This window comes from Pangasianodon hypophthalmus, chromosome 11 (assembly GCF_027358585.1).
Source record: "Pangasianodon hypophthalmus isolate fPanHyp1 chromosome 11, fPanHyp1.pri, whole genome shotgun sequence".
Lineage (NCBI taxonomy): Eukaryota > Metazoa > Chordata > Actinopteri > Siluriformes > Pangasiidae > Pangasianodon > Pangasianodon hypophthalmus.
Genome location: NC_069720.1, coordinates 15,519,841 through 15,544,117, shown reverse-complemented (window position 1 = coordinate 15,544,117; position 24,277 = coordinate 15,519,841). Strand labels below are relative to the sequence as shown.

General features: G+C 38.1%; 1 protein-coding gene across 3 annotated transcripts in view; it reads left to right on the top strand.

The window, feature by feature from the left end:
• The window catches only part of si:ch73-63e15.2 (protein strawberry notch homolog 2), a 61,110-nt gene that overhangs the window by 7,965 nt on the left and 28,868 nt on the right, over positions 1–24,277 (top strand). For 2 of the 3 annotated variants that reach the window (XM_026913775.3, XM_053238042.1), the window contains exons 2-4: positions 9,597–9,774; positions 10,843–10,916; positions 16,391–16,499. In XM_026913775.3, coding sequence (XP_026769576.1) covers positions 9,622–9,774; positions 10,843–10,916; positions 16,391–16,499 — 336 coding nt within the window. In that variant the 5' untranslated portion in view covers positions 9,597–9,621. Of the gene's footprint in view, positions 1–9,596; positions 9,775–10,842; positions 10,917–15,263; positions 15,495–16,390; positions 16,500–24,277 lie in introns of those variants that run through there. The other variant, XM_053238043.1, reaches the window with a different exon arrangement.

Here is a 24,277-nt window from a genome sequence, read left to right as displayed (position 1 = left end):
GAAATCTTCTCTGAAGTTTCTTTGAAACCTTTTTGAATGCACTGTTAATAGTAAAACATTATATAGTATACTGTTTGTTGGGATAGCAGTGGCCATCCATGTCCACCCCTGTGATTCTGGACTAACAAGCAATAAAAGTGTCTTAATGAACCTCAAAGAAAAAAAATCTAAACTGAACAGAATCACAAAATGTCACATACTGGAGTTTTATTATACTGCAGTCACAATAATTGGATTTCTCATGTTTCTTCATAGCCACATTTTGAAATAAAGTTAGCTTTACCTAATTACTATTTCTCCCCAGTCATGTTGGTTTGGATTATTCCAGATGAACCTCACACAGCCTTTTCCTGGAAGGTTTAGCAAATCTTTTTTGGCATTGCATGCTGCATTTTGAATGCAATTGTGGCTACTCAGTGTGTAATTATCAGCTTGTAGAAGCATGGGGTCAAGCGCCGGCTCTGTGGCCTGGAGCCGGGCTGCAGGCTCTGACGAGGCATGTTTGGGTTTGTGACCCAAAATGCAGTGTCACACTGACGTCAGGAGGAATCTAGTGGACTGAGCATGTCGGTAAACAAGTGCAAAAAGCAGTGAAAGAGAAAGACAAGTAAAAAGTCCGCAGATAGGGAGATGCTGTGTTTCTGAATTCACGTGAACGCATCTGGTCACGATTTCTGTATTACTTTCAGTCAGGCTCAGAAATATTCTAGCCGACAGCATCATTAAACAGGGCAGCTCCGCCCTATACCATGAGGAAGGTTGACTGTGACTCACCGGCATTGAATTTGTTGCTGATGGCTCGATAATGGAGAATATACCCACCCAGACAGACTAAAGTGTCACATTACAGTAATAAACAGAGATTGAAAGGTCTAAAGAAAGCACAGGCTTGTTAAATCTTTTTCTTTTCACTGAATATGTGAATATGGGAATATGTGAGTTCTAAATAATTACAGTTTGGTGTTAGAAACAGGTTCTCTGACATTTTTAAAATGTTTTTAGTAACCCGGTCATGAATTTGAATATTTTCAGCAATCTTTCAGGCAGTAAGGGAAAATATTGTGTGCAGTAGGAACATAAGCAAACATCAATACATTATTCAGAATGAACAGATAATGTGTTCTAAAAGGATAAAAAGTAGATATGAGTAGGAGGCATGCTATTCTTTTTTTTATTTTTAATTTTTATTTTTATTTTTTTTTTCTGAGGCTTGCCAGAAAGGTTCACAGGCCGTCCGGTTGAAACAAAAGGTTGAGTGAGTGGGCACAAGTGAGCAGTCAGATATTAAACTCAGGGGACAAACAAAGACCATGTATATAAACAGGAACAAGATGCATTCATTCAGTCATTAGTGTTTTATATTTTCAAAAAATACAACCAATTCAATTTGTTGCAGGCAAATACAAATAAATATAATAACTGTGCAAGTGGGATTACAAAAGCAGTCTCTCTAGCTGAGACCGATTATGAACTCGAGTAAAGTAGCTGAGATTCACACACCGTGCTGACACTGTTGCCTTTTCTGTCTCTGGGTCTGTTCCAGTGTTTTCCAGTGTTTCTGCAGTCATAGTGGTACTTTGGGTTTAAATTCAAATACAGATACTGATAGTGGCATTGTGTTATACCCATAATACGAACATTTACAGTGCCCATCAAACTGAGGACATATCCAAAAGCGATACACTATTTCCAGGTCAAATCACAGTTTAAAAGTTTTCACAGGTCTACAAATTATACAAACAGGGTTATTAAAAGTAGTGCAGTTGTGCATGCATTATCATTTCAACAATGTGTGAACAGTTAGTCTGTTCTGATACGTTGTTTTATTTAATATTAAAAATGTTATGTAAATTTTATGAACTTACTTTTGTGATTTTGTTATCTAAGAGCAAGTGAATTGTGAGTTAAAGTACTGTCAAATGGCTAAAGTTAAATGCACTGCATGTTTCAGAATTGTTTTCAGAAATATATTGAAGGAAGGTGCATATTGAGGGTGTAAACCTCAAGCTTTCGACCATATGATATACCAAATTTAAAACTTTCCATACAGATTCAATATTTGACAATATCACTAACTCTGCTATTATGCAATATGATGCGATTCATAGGGCAACAATTACATATTTGATGATACCAGTGAATCTGATACAATACAATATGGTAATTCATGTAGTATGATGACATAGAGAAGGATTATTTTAAGTACCAGACAAAGAGTTACAGGCAAATCACCTTGCTAAGCCTGTTTAAAAATCAGATTTTTTTTTTTTTTTTGGGCACATCGGTTGTCTGTCCTTTTTTGATAATAATCAGTTTAATTTGATTCATTTCAATCATTGCCTTTTAAATTGATGCATGGACCCAAATTGTCTGATCGTTACACCTCTCGTGCTTATTGTTTTTGCGATAACTGATTTAATTGTACCTCATCACATATAACAGTCCTTTATCTTTTAACATTACTGAGTGCTCAACAGTACTCAGAAGTTGTACATGTCTCACTATCATAACTGTCAACACATCATCCTCTTTCCTCCTAATGTATTGGCTTCTGTTCTCACTTGAGCCCTCATGATGATTTCCCAACGATTGTACTAGGTATTGTCGCAGTAGATTCAGCTACTTTAGTGTAGCTCTGAAAGGGTTAACAGCCAGCCACTGACTTAACTGGCTGGTGTGACTCTTCCACTGCTAGTAATGGGTAGCCTTGTAAATACTTTACTAATTGTCAGTGAAGTGAGATATCACAATTAATTTTACCATGCATGGTTGATTTTTGTAACATGTTATATTGGTCATAACACAAAATTTGATCTTATGTTTGTAAGTGTAGTGATGTCTTTTATGTTGTTTTTTTTTTAATCACTGTTTTCCATTGTAAAGTTATTTAAAACTTACCAAGTTTCAGAAGACTGATTGGATTTACTATGCAGTGAATGAAACTACTACACAGAAGAGAAATGGAGTCTGTATCTCGCATGTAAACATGTTACTCAGCTTCTCAGGAACAGTTGTAATGGTTGATAGTTTTCATGGAAAAGAGAAGTTGACAATAAATAAATAAATAAACTGACGTAATTCATCTTTCCAAAGAATTTCCACTTAAACAAAACATGTCTATTAGTGGACTTTCTTTGTCCACTCATTAAAGAGTGTGCTTTTCCCTAATTTAATTTCTTTTAAAATGTGGCTTGGATATAGCATAATGGATATATGCTTGATTAGATTTTTTTTTTTTTTTACAAAATAGGAGACAATAAGATGTCCATTTATTGTCCTTAGTTTATTTAATTAATGTACTTTAATTTAATGTATTTATTAATTAGGCCGGTCCATACTTCTGGTGAAGCTGCTTGCTTATATACAAAAATAGTTCAGCATTTTCATGAGTTCTTCACTTCAGATGTCTAGCATGGGTATTTTTTTCCACTACAAAAAGACCTTAGAAGAGATCCCCACCCTTTTCAGACCCTCTCTTTCCCTTTCATAGTGAAACGTGAAACAGACAGAGCATTTTGTTTTCATATATGGCTCAACCACACAAATGAGTTCACTTGAAGTGAACCCTAGACCACCAGTTTTGAAGTGGACCAAAGATCCACTTCCTCAGCCCGGGTTTGAAAAGATCAAACGTTGCCCAAAAAGCCTAGTAGGCTATGGATTATCACATCAGAAACATCTGCCATTATCAGTGCATAAAGGTTACTGGATTCACTGAACCTACAATGAATGAACTATGGAACAGACATGGTTCATGTGCCCTTCAGACCGAGCGAACACTAGACCTGCTCTCTCTCTTCATGAAAGAGTTTCCCTCTTTTCCATAGCCAGCTGACCTCATGAGCTCCGAGCTGTGACAGAGGAGATTACCAGAGTCACACTGGATGACTTCCATGTTCTCCTGCTGCTCACACTTCTTGCAAAACAACAGAATATGAGTCTGGGGCTTAACTCTAGAGTGGAAAAAAGTAAAAGAGGGTGGAAAACCCCTACTATATACTCTAATTTCAGGACAAGACAAAGCATGGGCTTTTAAAACCTGGAGCTTTTATCTCAAAACTGTAGAAACATGTCGTTCTTATTTGTAAAACCACAAATGTGTAACTCACACTGGTGTACGTGGCAGTACTGTGGGTTTTTCAGTGACTTGCTGTGTTTTTACCCTTTGATGACTGAAGGTGTTGGGCAGATAAAGATCAGTGAGGATCAGACGCATGTGAAACAGGATCCATGAGTCAGTCAGAGAGTCAAATGTGCTCGGGTCATAGAGTAATCCTCCTGGCTTTAACATCAGTGTTAGGCCACCCAGAAACCCTGAGCCACCAAATATATCCTCTTAGGTAACCAAAAGGCTAAGAGAGAGACCTCTGTCCTGGAATGAACTTCTCCAGCTACAAAATATTCATCTCTCTCAGGAACATTTAAGAACATTAGACGACTGATTTGAAAACCTTTATTTTGCTGTTATTGGACCTATTCAACACAATACACACTTCTTACACGCTCTGATTGGAAATTTTTTACTGGATTTTAAAGCTAAAGTGTAGTGTTTTTATTTTCCCTCTCTTCAGTTTTAAATAATTGAATTTTGTAGAAAAGAAATAATGCAACAATACTGTTAGCAATCCTGTATATCCTGACACATATCGTGGAAATGTCTTCATTTTATCATTTCATTTTATTTTATATATATATATATATATATATATATATATATATATATATATATAAAATATAAAATATCGACTAACCTCATACCACTGTGCTATTATTTAAAGCTACAGGATGTAAAACGCTGTCTCACTCGTAAGGGAAAAGGCTTCTCCGTTATTGCGGCTCTGTATTAAGTTGTACAGTTGTTCTTTGGCTGTACTGCTTTCAGGTGCACTGCTGTTGGACTGTATGAGCTGATGTATTACATGTCTGTTCGAAATTTCCAGCTGATTTGAGCCGTACAGCTTTGACTGTGAATTACTGTGAGTAATTACAGGAGTGGCGACTCACAGCAGCTCTGGAACTTCGTGTTTCAGAGTTTTTGTTCCCCCGACTCAATATTAACATCAGGTTAAGTTACCACAGACAGACAGATGGGACCTGAGTATATATAATAACAAAACAATCAAATGTACAAATTATTCTAAAGCCAAAACTACAGATTAGTTTGCACCATATGGACAAAATCACTGTGACAAAACCTGTAAGATGATAGTTGATATGATTATGTAATCATAATCATTTAGTATAATATTTTGACAGATAGAATTATTATTTTTTTTTTATTTAATGTGAAACACTTTCGGTTTCAAGGGAAAATACTGTCAGTATCAATTTTAAAACACCTGTATTGAAATTACATACAGTATTGAATTTGATTTCTTCTGTGTTTGGACTTTAATACGGCTGTTTACTTCATCTTTCTCGTGGGTGGCCATAATTCTGGTTCTTACTGTATTTGCTCAATAGGTTTTCTTGTAATGATAATGGCGCTTTACAGGAAGAGGTCATTTTGCAGCCCAATAATGATCACTAGCCTATTGATCGTCCTACAAGATGGGCCTGGGAAAGATGGACACCTGGTTAGTGTGATATGTTAACCGCTGCGGCGTCTGGGAAGTGTCAGGCAGCAGATTGAGCGAGCAGAAACACGATTGCGCCCTCAGAGCGTCTGGAGCTTGATGAAGGCTTGATGAGCGCTTTGAAGCTTTGTGTTTAGGCTTGTGGTGGTTGGATCGAGATGTGTGTGGCAAAAGAATGTTTCACTCTGGGAAGCAGAACATGGTTGAGCCAGAGTAGTCCTGGTTCAGTTAGTTGGTGTGCTCTGGGACGTTGATTGATTCTGTTTCTCTGACCACTCCTGATTGGCTCTTGACTAAGGCACTTAACCCTAATATGACCCCAGGGACTGGAACACAGCACTATTACCTTCGGTGCTATGGCGCCATGGAAAAGAGCAAGAACGGCTCAGCAGTTCTAGTGTGGAGAAATAAAATATATAAAGTTATGTTAGAACCCTATAAAGATTGTATGCAGATTTTTTTTTTCTACTCTGGTTTTCCCAGATAGAACACAAATGCCAGCAAGATGTACACAGTTTACATATTAAAAACATGGTTTGCTAATTAGGACAACGTTGCCACATGTGCTCAAGCTTTACATCAATGTATTCACTCGCTCAGGTGATCTTCAGGTGATGCTCTCGCCTCGTGTTCCTTCCTGACCACAAATAGAGAATCATTTTCTCAGGTGACACATGTCTAATTGCAATCAGCAATTAAAAACGTCTTAATGATCAGCAAATGACTGCTAGTGTACCGAGTCTACTTTCCACCAGGCAACTATGCATAAAAAAACTAATATCTGGGGCACAGAATCTGTCTGGTCTGCTCAAGGTTTCTTCCTCATGTCATCTCATGGAGGTTTTTCTTGCCACTGTCTCCCTTGGCTTGCTCATTAGGGCCATGGATCTCAAAGTGGGGTCCGTGATGTATATCCATTGGGTACCTGACTGTATAGATTTTATTAAATCACATGACGGGGGTGGAGATTATCAAATAGTATGAGGGTGTAAGCCTAAATGACTGGTCACAATTTTAAAATTAAAAGCAGGTAGTGATGTTAATATGGAACATCTGAATAAGTGGAAGGTTAAGGAATAAAATGGCACTAAAACCTCAAATAAATGAATATGGTGGTACATATTTGCTCTGTTACTCATTAGAGATCTAAATCTACATCCAGGTTTCTGGAAAGTGTTTTGACACTTGTCATTTCATAACCCTAGTATTATATAATAGTATTATATAAAACTAAGGCAAATGTATTCAAACTTTTTTTTTCCCCAATGAGGTCAACTTCCCAGTTTTTCTGAGAACTTCTGCCTCCACCACCCAACAAAAGCAAATTTGTCAGTGGGCTACTTAAAATACTGCAGTGTATTTGCATTATAAATAGGCCAAGATATCCCATTCACCCAGAGCTTTTATTACCTAATAACTAGCTAATAATATAAAATATATATACACATTGGACTTCCAGTTCAACACTAGCTCATGCAAATTGCAGAAGTTCTCTGATGACTTCTCCATTGTAAGATGCATTAACAGTGGAGATGAATCAGTACAGAGTATTGGTGGAGGGCTTTGTCTTGTGGTGCAGAGAAAACTAAAACCTGTAACCATCCAGGGGGAGGTAGTGGAGATGAAGTCCAACAGGTACCTCGGTGTCTACCTGAATTGCAGATTGGACTGGACACAAACCATCAAAGCACTATACAGGAAAGGCCAGAGCAGGCTCTTTTTCCGAAGAAAGCTCAGGTCCTTCACTGTGTGCATCAGGCTACTGGGGCTGTTCTATCAGTCGATTGTGCTGCTGGGGGAGCAACATCATTACAGCAGACACCCTCGATAAGCTGATCGGAAAAGCCAACTCCATCACAGCACTGAGATTAGACTCACTGGAAACAATTACAGAGAAGAGGATGGTAGCAAAACTAGAGACCATCATGAAAAGTTCTGCCCATCCTCTCCATGGCCCCTTTTCCAGGACCACATTTAGCTCTTGGCTCATACCACCACAGTGTTCAACAAAGCACTATTGGGGGTCATTTCTACCAGCTGCCATCAGGCTCCACAACATCTCTTCCCAGTGGTGCATACCCTTAGCTTCTCACAGTGAATGAACAACTGGACAGAATTTATTCAACTACACATACACACATACAGTGCTGATGTTGCCCTTCTGCACCTTGGATTTTTGCACCTTATTACTTGACACTGTATTTTTGCACTTAATTACTGAGGTCTCTTTGCACTGTGTTAATTGTTAATATATGTTGAATTTTAAACCTTTTTCTAGTATTTCAATTTCCTTTGCTGCTGTAGCACCCAGATTTCCCCTTGGGGATCAATAAAGTCCATCCATCCTTCTATCCATCTATCTATTCATCTAAAATCAAATCAAATAAAATATGAAAAACAATTCTTATAATACAGCAGACCTGACATCCACAAGAAGAATACTGCCAGGTCATGCATTATTGATCTGCCGCTCGCACTGTTTGAACACGTTTAAGCTCTGACCGGCACAGGAGAGCAAATCACTGACTGTTTATCTTTACCTTTAACATTATTTATAGGGTGTTAGATTTAGTACTTCATTGTAGGTCTATTTAGTTTAGTTTAGTATTTTCTGTTTGTTTTTTTTTCCAGTCAAAATTTTCAGCCTTGGTCAAAAAGTGCCATTTTTGAACATTTTCGGCGAGCACTAAACATTCTCTATTTACTTTGACAGAAAGCAAGGTTACAGTATCAGTGCGTATTAGAAGCACAATGAGCATGTGCTAAAACATGATTAATGAGAGATGGGGGAAGGGGGTTGGGCTTCCAGAGAGTGTCAGTTAATATCGGAGAGTTCAAAACACCTGCGCAAATGTCCATTGGCTCATGTGTTTTTTTTATTATGGAAGTCATGATTTGTGGAAGGCACTATACAGTTGAATAGTGTTTTATAATCTCAGCTATCTGTTTTTTTTCTTTATCTTCTACAAGCTTCTCCGAAACACACGTGTCATTTGGGTGATGTTATAATGGTGCAAATCATGCTACATTCAACTGCAAGCACAATGAAAGTTTTTAACACATTCACTTTCCTGCTGATGAGAGATGGATATTCCCCACATCAGGAAAGGCACTAACATTCATCCTTAGAGCTACTTTGATTCTCACCATTTAATAATATCTATCATAAACTCATCATAAATAGTAATTTGGAATGAAATGCAGTCACAGGCTCTGTATTTGTTCTGTGGGTGTTTATGTCTGTGCTTCGTTGCCAGGGTCTCACTCATAACTCGCATGGCCTCTGCTCTGTAGCCGCTGGGCAGAGAGCCTATGAGCCGTCACATGACAGAACATACCTGTACAAAGAAGCCTTACATTCCTCTCTGTGGTTTCACCCTTAACTACTGATCTTTTTTTTCTGCTCTCCTTCTCCCTCTGGAGCTTTTTGTAAGGAATTCCTTCCTCCTTCCCTCGTCACACCCTCCTTTCTTTCTCTTCTCCATTTACTTTACACTGAGACAATAAGTAGGAAATTTGATAGGTACAAAAGTTTTGGCTATAACTTATCTGATATATTTACTTATAATGGGTCTACATGAATCAGTTATCTGATTTCCTTCTAAATACATTCCATATCTGCTGATGTTTTGCAAAAAAAAAAAAAAATTCCTGCATTTTTTAAAAATACGTATTGCAAAATATTGGTTAAGTTGTAAACAGTACATTATTTTTCTGTGTCCAGGGCAGCTCTTTTCTATGTAGTTATTGTGTATAATGGTATACGTGTACTGAATATCCTAATCGTGGCAGATGACAACGTAATCAAGGCTGTTCGTGTTACTATGTTGCCATTTTCTTGATGAAATCACATTTTCTTAAAACTAACATACATAGTGTAGTACCACTTGCTGCTTAACCTCAATAGAAAAATAAGAGACTAAACAGTTCCACACCCTAAGCCACACCAGCAGTCCAATTAAACCACTGGCACATCTGTTTTGCTTTCTGTCTGATCATTTCTTCTCTGTTTGTGTCTAGGACATGGCAGACATAGTGGCATGACATGGCAGACATAAAGGTCAGTCAGCATGTTCCTGACTCTGACCTGATGCCTTTTTTCTCTGCTACATCTGCCATGGAAGGGCAGAACTGTTCTCATACAGAGGGAACGCAGATGGATACTGGAATGTTGGGACTGGCCTCTTCTGCTATGGAGGTAATGTCTCACAGGATTTACATGCCGGTTACACATTGCGCCTATCTTTTTCTTTGGAAATGTTGCAACGCTGGGAGCTGGAAAAATGCCCTGAGAGGGAAAAAGCTCACAGTGATTGCACAACAGAAACCACGACCTTTCAAACTACTTTTCAGTTTTTGTTGTGTTATGCTGTGATATCATGATATGTTTTGAATAGTAGCTATACAGCATCTTGTAACACAACCTGGGGATGCATTGATAGAAATGGTACAAAAATGATGACATTTTCGGCACAAAATTTTCAAAACATATGTACGTTTCTCATCTGTGTCACACTGTTCCAATTAGGTAAGTTACAAAGCTGTTTTATAAACCATATTAGAGTGGACAAATAAAAAGCCCAGACACACAGGACAAGAAAATTACATATTCAGGCTAATATTTTTATATTGATATTTGTATGGCAGACAAGCAGGCTCAGTAGGCTAGCGGTCACCAGCATTTTTTTATGCAACGCACCTCAATGCTGCAACTCTAGCAAGCGCTGGGCCTTCTGAATCCCACTTGCTTGCTGCTCCACACACAGCGGCTTTTACTAGTGGGATTACTTAGCGTGCGAGACATCTGTTTTAGATGTGTCTTTTTTAAACTAGCTAACTTGCGTGCCATACTTTATTACATTGCTAGCTACCAGTTTTTACCAGTTTCTGGGCAACCAAAACATGGTACTTGGTACCAAAACACTGTACCAAAACATGGCACATTATAGATTTCACTTGCATGACGGGCTAGCTAATGGATTTATGACTTGGATTTTTATTGCCCAGGCTGTGCTCTAATGAATAACATCAAGACCTGTTCAATCCAGTAAAAACCAAGTGCACAGTGCTGCTGCTGATGTTTGTGTGTATGTCAACATGTTATGTCTCTTCCCTTGTTTTCAAGCTTGTTTTCTGCAAGTGGTAAATAGGATCACTGTGGAGCACAAGTTTGTGAAAATTAGGGAAGCAAAGAATTATGCATTTGTTTTGCCTGGACATCGATATTCGTATCACTCTCATTCTCACTTCCTGTTTTCTGTTTCAGAGTCCGCTTTGCACACCATGGAATTTCTCGCAGATCCCTTTCAACCTGCGTTGGCCTGCACAGTCTGGGAGTCAGTAAGTACTCTAGAGGATCTTATCACCTTTGGGTTAGCTTCAGCATTTACATTAACATGTTAGGACTTTCAAATGTGATTTTCAAATACCGATTCTGCCTTTATAAGCTTGCCTTATAACAATACTTGTTACAAAATTTGCTGCACATGTTGCCATGGATTTGCAGAGACCATTTTTTTCCAGCGTGTGGATGAGATATATAAAGAAAAACACTTAGGGAATGCTGTTACAGGAAAATAATCAATGAGGGGGTTGTGTGATAGAGCCTGATTTGAGGCAGTGATTTGAGTAACAGCTTGTATCAAAGTGTTTTATTCCTTGTATACCACAGAAATGTGCCAACAATTACAATTTTATTATTTATTAAAGAATGACACATCTCACTCTTTATCCATTTCTAGTTATATTAAATGTTGTATTACAGGCAGAAAACAAGTTACAGTAGTTCCTGTCATAGCTTATGATTTTGCCGCTATAGACAGTGATTTCCTCACAAGCCTCTCTTTTTTTTTTTTTTTTTTGGGTCTTTTGAAGTTTATAAGACAGAAAAACAGCAAGAAAACACAAAACCCTATCTCCTGAAGACTTTGCTGTGACGGAAAACTTAGTTACAGCTTTAACAACGCGCTGACACTGGAGACTCCTTCTGTAAACGTTATAACCTCTAAATGTCTTCAACCTTCACCATATCAACAATTACACATTTTTCTTGAATAACAACGTGTACTTTAATTTGTTTATCATTAGATTTAGATTATGTGCAACACCTGCCATACACTTCCATGTGAATGAGTTGTTACTATAGAAACAGTAACGTATTAGAACGAGCACATTAAGATAATCTTGTCATTTTAATTACAGCCGGAATTACTTTCAGAGCTGCTGTTATAGAACCGGAATCAACACCTTCTGACCAAATGAGAATTCAAAAGCACTGTGAAATAAGCCACATTAATGGCTGGATTATTACAGAAATATCAGCATTCTGAAGGCCTTGCTGTTTTTGGTTTATTTGTAGCAACACGAGTCAAAAAGCTTGCAGGCATGCAAAGAAGTGAATCATATACCTGGGAATTAATGGCAACATCTAATAAGGAAATGAGGGCATGAATTAACCTGCTCGATTTGTGCTCAGCAATGTTAAAAGAAGCCATGGATGCGATCGGCTTGAGCAGATTTGTACAGGGTGAGTGGGCGATCTGGATTATGTGCGTGTAACGGTTACTTTGTTCATCACGCCAGTAAAACTGCAATCTCAGTTTTAGGATGAATAACAAATAGCGTCACTCTGAATGCTACATCCTGTCTGCCCACATGCTCTGCTGGAAAAATAGCACAAAATGTTCAGATTTAAATCCATTCTTACAGTATAAAGGGAGAAAAACAGCAAAGGGGTGATGTGCATGTAGTGTGAGGGTACTAGGGACATCACAATATTCCATTGAACATTTTTTAGAGAGTAAGAAGGAAAATGAGTAAAACTGGATTAATCATCTGTTGTGTATTCATTGTAAATACACAGTGGTTGTAGTATGTAACTATCATAAAGGCTCGAGACAGGAAATCACTCCTATGTGTCTATGACTCATTTCTTGGAAAATTTCCATTTTTAAAGAGATTACCCAGTGCAATTAATGTATTATCTTACTAAAATATTTGACTGCCATTTTAACTCCAGTTCTAACATTTGGGCGTTATTAAGGAACTTCAGAGCTATTTTTCCTCCTGTCACTGGGATGAAGCATGAGATAAGCATGTCATGCCAGGTCAGGCAGCAGAATGGCGCTGGCGTTACGCAGTCCAGGGCCAAAACATTCCGGGAAACTCTCAGGCTTCCAGAGGCACGCAGATCCACGCTGAGAGGCTGGTATTGTGTTAGTAAAAAGTGGTGGCTTTGTGCCAAGCCTGCAGTGTCACTGTTAGATCAGGAGAGGGGGTTTTCCGCTCAGCGCCGCTCTCATCCGCAACAAACACTCAGCTCTCTGGTGGAGTCGCTTAGGTACAGACTTGTGCTGGGTCTAATTTTCTATTTAATTTTAATTATGCTTGGCAAAAAAAATGAAAATCTGTAAAAGAAATAATTGATTCGAGTGACTTGTATGAAAAGTTTAATAGGACATTAAGAACATCGCCTGTTTTTCACTCTGCCGCCAAACTGGTATATGGGAAGCCTTTTTTTTTTTTTTTTTTTTTAATTTGTTCTTTCTTTTGTTCATTGCAGTTTACATTAGGCATGGGTGATATGTACAGAAAATAAACCACAACAGGGATTGCTGTTATAGGAAAATAATCAATGGCAGGATGGTGTGATGTGGCTCCACGTGAAGCAAAGTTGATTATTGTCCTATAACAGCACATTCTGAAGTGTTTTATTCCTCTTATACCACATATTTTTTATTTATTAAAGAATGACACTTCATACATTTTTACTGATTATAGTTATATTTGACTGGTGTCCCATTCAGGGAGTTTTCCCGCCTCACGGCTAGTGTTCCGGGATAGGCTCCGGATCCACTGTGAATCCTGATGAGGATAAAACGGTTACTGAGAGTGAGTGAATGAAAGTGAGAGTTACCTTTAATGATGTGGAACATCTGGGAAACAAGATAGTTCCTGTTACGACTTACGTTATAGCTGCTATAACTAGTTGTGTTTAGAAAAGTACTTTGTTGGTGAAACCAGTAAAATTGCTGTTTTCATTAGAAAATCCAAGTTTTTATTATTTTTCTTTTCTACAGCTGCTTTTACAGACACAGAAGACATCACTACTTTGGGGGAGGGTATGCGAAAGTGGGTGGATAGTGCTTTCCTCCGAGTGTGTTACTCTGCCCTGTGACGCAGCAGTTTGAAAAGATTCAGTTGGCTGGTTTCATGTGTCTTGAAGGAAGCATGTTAGCCTTCATATGTTAGGGGAGAGCTGGCTGGTGGGTAGGAATTGACAGGTGATCAAATTGGGAGGAAAGTGGGGGAAAAGAAAAGCCCCCAGTGCTGCTAAAACTCCGCATAACAGTGTCCTAGTGCTATGTTTTCAAAACCTAGCAATTATAATTGGCACGTGTGTCATGCCTCCTTTAAAGGTGTGTTAGGTAACACTGGTGAAAAAGAGGTCTGTAACAGTTAAATGGGTGGAGAATAAGATTTGAATGTTTTTTTGCTCATTGATTTTTATACTGTGTGTCCTCAAATCAAAACTTATGGTGGTTCAACGAGAGTTAGCATGCTAGCTAGAGTTCCCATTAGCAAGGACTGTCATGACAACACTTTCAAGTGCCCTCAGACATTCAACTGCTTGAAAGCCAAGTTACAGCTCTATAAACATGCATGTCTTCATAATGATTTATGAGGATGTGAAGGGGCATTGGGGGCATGTCACACATTCTGGGCAAACATTCTGGACCGGAAGGCAGTTTTCCAGCTGGGTTTTTTTCAACTACATAATCATTTCTACATAATTTTCTACATTATTTGTACTAGTAAGAAATGAAAAATATTGACTATTGCACCTTTAAATACTTACGACATGATTAATGAATAATCATTCTGTATCTCCGTTTGTTTCTATTTGTATCTTTAACACTATGAATTGAACTATGTGCTGAATTAATTAATCTAACCTGTCTCTAAACTTAATTAATCTAATCAATCTATCAGTAATTACAGCTAAAATGACATTTTGGGTCAAAGGAGCAAATGAGTTTCACTTTGACAAATGACTATTTAAAAGAAAATGGAGGTTGTATCACATTACAGCAGTGGAGGGAGCTGGAAAGTGACAGACAGGGAAGATTTTGGATGAGTATCAGTATGTGCACTAGTGCAGTGCAACCGCAAACTGCAAAGTTAGCTGTGCATGAGGTCTTGGAAAAACAGGTGACTGGTAGATCAATTATTTAACTGCCTGAGACAAGCAATAGAAGATTGAAGGACATTAACTCTTATTCACGCTGATCAAATCAATAAAGTATTCAGATTTGCAGTAAAAGCAGGTTTGAAATTATATCTATCAAAAAAATAACAATAACATAGTTTAACTTGTAATTTAACTTCATTGTTTCACAAAAACTTTTGTTCCACAAAGAGTCATTTTTGTCTTACTTCTGGTTCTAGTTTTTGTTTTCTTTTATAAAAATTACGATGAATTTCTTAGTAACATGTATTACTCATTGTGTGTGTGTGTGTGTGTGTGTGTGTGTGTGTGTGATGTGGTCAAACAGAAACTAAGCCCACTGTAGTGGTTTATGTTTTGAAATCACTCATACAAAATAAAACTTTATAGTCTGGGATATTTAAATTGCCTTTTCATTTGTATTGTATTTTAACTAACAAAAAGTTCTGCTGAAAAGAACAATAGAAAAGAATAAAACTTCCTTAAACGGAATATGGTGCTTTCCCATTTGGGAGTGGCTGAAAAGGAAGAACTGAAAGTGAGTGTCATGTGACATGAACATGACTCGGTAGGTAGGGAATTAATGTACGTCACATGCTGAAGGGCACTAGTGTTAGTCATGGACTGAGGGACTGAGGGACTGAGGGAGGTGTACAGGGTGGACTTTTTTTTAGGTTTAGGCTGCTCTAACGGTAGGCTCCTGGTTTTTTTTCTCATCTTTTTGTCTCATTCCTACTTTTAATGACATACTTACTTTCTAGTGATCACCTACAGTCTTCTGTGTGTAGATATTCTTCCCTTATCATATCAGTTTCAGTATTCATTTAACATTTATAGCCAAAAACCTTTGATCAGATAGAGTTTGTGTAAATCCAAATCAGGTCCAGCTGGATGGTAAAACTGTATATAAAATCAGTAAAAGACTCCTAGTCAGAGGTAGTGTGAGACAAGTGTAAGACAAAGTGTACTTTGTGATGAGTAATTAATTTTCCAGTTAGACAGTCTAATAAAATAACTGTGTTACATTTAATATAGGGTCTTTAAAAACTTTTGGCATGCAGTGTGTTGTTGCATTATGATTATAATTAGACACAGTGTATTAAATGCTCATGAGACGTGATTAAGACAGATATTTGTTTGGTTTTGATTTTCTAAAGAGAAAATTCTGTTTGTTAGTTGTCAGATCCATCTGCTGTGGTGTTCACAAATCACATATGAAAGAGGATTTGAGATGAAAATGTAGTACAGGGTGATCAACACCTGAGATTGCTTTATAACAGCTTTAGGAAGTATGAACTATGTTTACACTAGTCAGTTTTACCCCTCTGTAATGTTATAATGAACAAGAATTAGCAGTGTGATGCCTAATTTACAGAGTCACATTTATAGTGTCACATTATTGTGGTAATTCCCCTCAAGCATATGTCTTACATTAGAGGAACAGATTTAAAACAAATTGAATGCACATAATTGTTGCAATTTTGAAGGTGCAGTCACAGTCTTGGTAAATTGGAGAATACAAATGAACCTGAAGTACCTTTATTTTCTCACCAATCTTTCATTCACCAGCTTTCTTTATATCTCGTAGGCAACACTGTTCCAGCAGCACTGAAGAGATGCACATGGACATTTTCAGCCATTCCACTTTTCCTGATCTTGATATGTTGAATCTTCCCTACAATGGAGACTTCTTTCCGGTAAGCGTGGTTTGATTACGTCCTTATTCAGAGTGATGGGAGGGACGCATTGTGGGCAGAGTGACAGTTTTCAGCATCAGGCTAAATTTCAGCATCATCAGTCATCTCAGATGAATTTATTTCCTTTGTGCATTTTTCTGACCAGTCTTGACGTTTGCGATCTGCACTCTATGTATATGCACTTCCATGTGCCAAAGAGATAAACTTTTGAACACTGCAGCACAACGAGCTTTTTAGCAAGATTACAACTGGATTGAAAAACGTTCACAGAATCCCATCTTTAAGTTTTATAGATCTTGCAGGTTTGTCTCTGGGCTGTGGAAAAAGCTGTGTGGTTGGCCATTTGCCGTGTCAGATTGCCTCTGTCTGCGAAAGTAAGTGTTTCTTGGCCATGTTTTGCTTCCTTGGCTCCTCGTCACGAATGGCTGTGCCATTGCCAGGATTTGAACTCACGACCTCATGACGATAGGGTGAATGGTTTTCTGTTGTGCCGCCCTGGACCCCTAGGCTGATTATTTTTGTGCCATGTGAGCATATAATGAAGAACATGGATTAGAAAATTGTACAGTGTGTTGCAGAGTTAAGAATATTCATGTAGTCAGTGATTACACTTGAATATAACTGCAGTTTGACAGGATTCAACTCCTGTGTGATTAAGAAAGCTTTTGTTTTCTACAAAGCAGTTAGTCACTATACTGGTTTTCATGCTTTCATGCACTTTCACTTTTTGTTTCTTTTTCTTCTCAAAAACCCCAGAAATCCGAAATTTTAATAATAATTTACCTCTTTGTTTTTATCCTGCATTGTATCTTTCATTCATCCTTTTTTCATGCAGTTGATTATTTTGCATGCTGTATTTTCCTGCTTCTCATCTGTTCTTTTGTTCCTGGCATGAACATGGATGCTTCTTGTTTGCGAGTCTCCCTGATTTTTGCATTAAATAAAGATTATAGTGTGTGAAGCCTGTGTGAAGCCTGTGCCTGGTTGCAGAGACTCAGTAAAGTCCATTAGTTCTCTGAAGTGGCTCGGAATTGTTTGTAACTTATTCAAAGCAAGTTTTCTTCAGCATGTTTATCAAATTATTTTGTTTACTTATTCACCGACTTATTGACCCTTTTTAGACCTGATTGTTAGTTTTATACGTGTCTGAATTGTATCCTGACTGGATGTTGACCACCTGCATTTATGTTGGTAGATGACTGTGTCTCCGTTTAGCCAGACACATTTGACAGCGCTGTTTAGGCTGCACCAGACTCCAGACTCCACCACAGTCCAGAGTTTAATTTGAGAGCATAATTGCAGTGAAGGCTTGTGGAACTTGTGTTTGGCCACATGTGCTATGACATTATGTATTACGAGTGGTTTGGAGAGGTAACTGTATTAACACTAACATCTGGCTACAATACATCTTTTGTCTCCTGAAGTGGTTTATGCAGCATCTTGGGAGCAATCACACCAGCGGTTTTATGCATCCCAACCCTCTGATACTTAAGACACATGAAGAGATCTGGTGAAAACAGACACAAGACAGACTGTGCCGTTATATGCAAATAATGCTCTGAGGATGTGATGCAGCATGACATGCAAACCATGGCGATTTGCCAACAATTACAACGTCTAATTTATTAATGAACGACAGGTTGTGTGTTTTAGCAGTTTATAGTAAGGCTGCACAATATTGAAGAAAAATGCGATATGCGATAACTTGTTAAATAAGCGATATTCGGTACGATAATGGTATAAGTGCATAAAATCAATTTAAATTTTATATATATATAAAAACTGAAAATGACATAACCAACATATATATTTCATGTTTTTTTGAGGAAAAGAAAACATTCTCTGCTATCTGTGTCGCCCTGAAACTTTGACTTTTTGTAACTTTGTGAAGTATTTAAAATCATTCAGTTATCACAAGCCCTTGTGATATGCAAATTGCAATATTTACATTCGCTATATTTTGATAATTTCGATATATTGTGCAGCCCTTGTTTACAGTTAGATTTAATGTTGTGGAACATCCAAGAGACAAGTTAGTTCATGTTCTCACCTACGTTATAGCTGTGATAAACAGTCATTCCCTCACCAGCCTCTCTCTCTCTCTCTCTCTCTCTCTCTCTCTCTCTCTCTCTCTCAAAACACAGTCAGTTTTCTAAGAAACTGGAAAACTCCCCTATCCTGAATACTTTCCTGTTACAAAATTGTTTACAAACGAGACTTCTTCTATAAATGTTAATACCTCCTAACAAAAAACGTTACCACATTAACGATTATACATTTTACGTTGTTAAACAGCATGTTTTTTTTTGTTTTTTTTTTTTGTTTTTTAATCAGTTTATTGTTAGTTTTAGGTTATGTTGAGCATGCCCTGTACAAGTTCCTGTATATGAGTTGTTACTATAGAAACAATAATGTATTAGAGTGAGCGCATTAATATTAATACTATCGATCATGTTGCAACTGGAACTACTGTCTAATCCGTGCTTTTATTCAGAAATAATGCACACCTTCTGACCAATCAGATTTGACAATTCAACCATGCTGTGGTATAAGGAGTTATTGTGAATGTGTATGTGGTAGGCATATAACCAATCAATAACCAAATACATTATTCTGAATGAACAGATAGTGTGTTCTAAATCAATAGGAACACAGAAATGAATAGGAAGTGTGTCATTCATTTATTTATTTATTTATTTATTTATTTATCTTCATTTAGGAAAGCTTGCCAAAAATGTTCACAGGGCATCTGGTTGAGACTAAAGCTGTGCATCAGGATTGCAATCCCATGGGACACAGCAAAAAAAAGTCGTGCAAGCTAGAAAGGTTTTTATTTTCATGCGGGTGTGAGCAAGCAGTAATATATGAAGCTCGCAGGACAAAGACACTGTGTGAACTCGGAGTGTGCCGTGTATCCTTACCGCCTGTTCAGGGTTGCGGTGGTTAAAATTAAACTGCTAGTTTGTTTTTATTTTGGGTAAGCGGAGTAAAAAACAGTCCCACTCACATCTCTGGAGTGACGTAGCTGAGCTTAAGGACACGTCAGAGCCAGAATTCACAAACCATGCTGGCACTACTGGCATTTCTACATCTGGGTTTTTTCCAATGTTTATCACTGGAAATTCTGGTTTAAGCCACACCCACTTAGGCTTTAAGATACAGATACGGATATTTGGAGCACTAAACAGATACAGATAGTGTCATTGCTTTACAACCTTAGTATGCAGTGGTAGGGCGCTGGATTAGATTTATTATATTCAGTTATAAAGATGAGTATTTTAGCCTTTGCCGTAGCTCCGGAGGCAGAAAATCACCTTGCTGCTACGTTTGAACTGGGATGTCACATTGGGTACCGTTGAATGTTCGAAAAATTGCAGCAGTGAAATTCAGCAACTCATATTCTCTCACTAAGAATATACAGAATTTTTTTTTGCCCCCAAACTTGCAAACTGACTGGTTGGAAGTTCAAAAAGTGCTGACACCACACAGCGCTTTTCTGAAAATGTGAACTGTAAAAAAAGGGCCGCATTCCACCTGCTTTGCAGTCACTTCTTGTAGGATTACATGTAAAATGGACACTGGTGGTTGAGGGGGAAAATGCCTAGTGTGAAAGCTGCAGTGAGGAAACTCACTGGAGATCAGAGTATAGTGACCTGGCCATGGTGTAAACCTCCAGTAAGGCTAGGACGCTATTTTTGATAAGTAGTGAGCAATAAAGGAAGAAAAGTTATTCACATCCTCAGATCTACTTGTGTAATATGAATGTGTGTGACCTATAAATGTCTGACCTAAAATTGTAGTGTTTCATTGCAGCTTTAGTGTGGTGGTAAAGACCACGTCAGCCCATGCTTCACCTTTCTCAGCTGGTGGAAAAAGACGCTTCATGATATAACTGTGACTAAATGAGACTGTAATTGTCCTGTGACTAATCCTGACCATGTTGGCCAGCAGGAAAGATCACACTCCACTGTTATCTTCCACCCACACACAAACACACACACACACACACACACACACATTTACATGTATACAGTGGAAGAGACTTCTTAAAAAACATAAGGGATTGGTTGGTTAACAGTTTGTGACCGTGTAAAGAGCAGAACTTCCTCATATTGTGCTGTGTAGAGGATGTAAGAGCACCGTTCTGTTCCTGCAGCTACTTCTGATGCATTAATTATCTGCTGGGTTTAGACTCAACTTTTTTTTTTGTTACTTTTTTTGTTGGGTATCTTTTATACATTTGTTCTCTATAGTTATCATTGCTGCTAATGTTACCAGTATTGCTACTTATCCTTGTTTGTTTTTTTTTTGTTTTTTTTTTGTTTGTTTTTTTAATAATGAACACTTTGAAATGTATATAGCAAACTAGTTAGCAAAGCAGTTACATTTTAGCATTAATGAATTTGTACTAAATGTATTAGCCTAGCAAAATTAGCTTTCATGTTTTAGTCAAGTTTTTAGTTTTAGTCATAATTTATAATCATTTTATTAGCCTAGCAAAATAAGATCTCATGTTTTAGTCTATTTCTAATACTTTCATTAACCTAGAAAAATTAGCTTTTCTGTTTTAGCCTAATTATAACATTCTTACTAACCTAGTGAAATTAGCTTTCATGTGTTAGCATGTTTGTGGTGATGTTATTAGCTTAAAGGGGGGGGAAAAACTTATTTTAGTCTATTTGTAGTAATTTTGTTAGCATAGCCTACTCTATGTTAACAGCCATGTTACAACACTCTGTAACCTGAAGTGGCGACGGTGGCTGTGAGAGAAGGACTGCGAGCATTCAGAGAGATTTAGAGATTTATCTTGCGAGTAAATAACAGGTGTATTTTTGCTCAGTTGCTTACATTTCCTTCCTGGCAATCAGAGGTTTTACTGTGGTCTCGTCATCCATTTGCTTAAAATGCAGCCACACCTTTGATCATTCTGTTCTGGCGGCCTTTCCTTGCATGTTGCCAAACATGTCTGAAATGCTTGTGTACGTGTGTGTAGGTGTATGTGTGTGTGTGTGTGTGTGTGTGTGTGTGGGTGTGCAAAACATTCTGTAATGCTGAGCATGGGATTTTCATAAAATTTCTTATTGCTCTAAGTGAATGCCTAGCTGTCTAGTGGCTTTATCATGGGTCATATACAGTTACCTCCTGAACTGTTGGCACCATTCATAGCAATGAGCAAAAATAACTGTATAAAATAAACATCACACACAATTACAGGAGGAGAAAACCTTTCTCTTTGTTCTAAAAAAAAAAAAAAAAATCTGATTGGAGTAAATTTTTTTCAATGATTTTTTTTTTTCTCAGATATATGGTCCAAAATTATTGACACCCCATGGAATATTTAAAAATGAAAGGAAACATATTGTCATTCTTGAAAATCCCACATCATTTGTTGATTTGCTCTCAGTCCCAAGGAACTCTGTTAACCATGTCCTGTTTCCCTGTGGAGCTAATACGAGGTTGCACATATGTAAAACCGCTTTGTCATCCATTACCATGTGGGAAGAAAAACACAAAACAGACAGATAGTTGCTGCACCAATCAAGTTTCAAATCTGAAACAGCTGCACAAATGGACCCATGAGCACAGTCCACACAGTCAGGATGAAAGAGGGACAAAAAAAAATTCCAAAGATCACAATTTTAGGTTGTTTTCACACTTTTTAAAAAGTTTTCTCAGGGATGTTTGAGCCCAGAGTTTGGTACATTTGGTGAAGTGTGAATGCTGTTTCTGAGCCTGGGAGTGGGCCCGAGAATTGGTCCTCTTGAAAACGGTGGTCTGGGGTTTGCTTTGACTGAACCGCAGCACGGTCCACATCAGGTGTAGAAGCTGTTCGCCTTTCATCGCCGCATGTCGACTAATGTGATTCGTTTGATTTGTCATGTTATTTGCTGTTTCTACTTTTGTGATGCCGGGAAAGAGTTGTGATGGTTATTGACGTATAAAATCAGATATTCGTAGAACTAGAGCACTGTTAGCTCATCTTTATAGTGCGAATGCTTGCACTGTGAGCATCGCAAAAAAATGTATGACCTTCATTGCTACAGGTTTTCTCTTATATTGAGTCCAGCGCTACAGTTGCAGGTATTCCTGCATGATGACCTGCTATGCATCCAAAAAGCACCATTCATCACCGCTTGAATGTTGGTACCACAGGAAAAAACAGCAAGTGGGTGAACGTAGTGCCTAACATTTTACACACCTGCGTGCACAACCATGATGTATGGAATTGCGCAATCTAGCCATGGTTCAGAAGGAATTCTTGTATGTGAACGCAAACCTGTGATTATGAACCCTGCCCCAAGGTGTGCCCAGAATAGTTCCTGAGTGTGTACTCGAGTATTTAGGCCAAGTGTGGAAACGCCCCATAGAAATGCAGCTCAGTTTATTCTTGTGGTTGTCAAATTTCAAAATCAGCTGTTAAACACCACATTCATAACAAGCTTTTTGGAGGTTTTGCATGAAAGAAGCTCTTCCTGAGAGCAAGTCAACAAATCCTGCACCTAAACTTCACCAAGTATTGTTAGAACTACAATTAGCATTATGTGTTTGGGTCAGATGAGATCAAAATTAAACTTTTTGGTCATGCACGCTATTAGCATGTTTGGCGACTACATACAAACTTTGGCGTAGGTACAGCTTTCAACAAGATGGTGACCCGAACCTAGACCCAAATCAACACAGAAATGGTTAAAGAAACACAAAATCAGTGTATGGTAAAGATCATCTCTTCCAGCTCAAACCTAAAAATGTGAAGGATGCTAAAATGTTCTGCATGGAAAAGTGGTCCAAGAGCCCTCTGCAAGTGCCTCCTTTACACTTATGGCATTCGGCAGATGCCCTTATCCAGGGCGACTTACAATTATCTCAATTGTACAACTGAGTTGTTGAGGGTTAAGGGCCTTGCTCAAGGGCCCAGCAGTGGCAGCTTGGTGGTGGTGGTGGTGGTGGGATTTGAACTCCCAACCTTCCGAGCAGAAGTCCAACATCTTAACCACTGAGCTACCACTTCCCTTTGTGTTGAGACTCTGCTGTAATTCTCTCCAGAGTCTCCATGTATCACAAAATGATCACTTTGAGCCAGTGATTTGCAAACAAAAACTGTACTATATTAAAAAAAAAAAAACTTTCTGTATTTGGAAAAAAGTGATTATATGTTCATGCTCTATGTTTAAGCTCAAAACATTACTTATTGTGTGTGTTATACCTTTTACATATTAATTCTTGCTCATTTTCATGAAAGGTGAGAGCGTAAGTGTGCAGTGTACAAGGTGAAATGTTCTGTAGTTTCCACACAATGTGAAAGTGTGAAAAAAAGGTGGAAAAAAAAGAAAACGTAAAACCTCCAGGCAGTCTGTTCTCCGTCTTCCATTCAGATCCATAAATGTATTGGTAGTGATCTTTATAGATCAGCCCAAGTTCCTATCAGTATCGGGCTCCTCTCAGTGTAAATCTGTTTCTAAACCCTGAAGTAAAACTCAGCTTCACTGTTGTAAGGGGCTTGTTTCCTCCTGATTGTTCAGGCTGCATGGTGGAGAATGTAGCGCTAATGACTGAGCAGGAACGAAGTACAACCTACCTGAACTAGAGAGCAACGAGAACATGAAACCACAACGCAACCACAGAGAAAAGAGGGGCCTCAATACATGTGCATACTACACACACATATACACACATACACACATGCACAATGAGCTTACAAAGAACTTTTAAAAACATGCCCATGCATTATCATGTGACTTCTTCCATGGTAGCTTTAGTATGTGGGCAAGTTTTGAGTT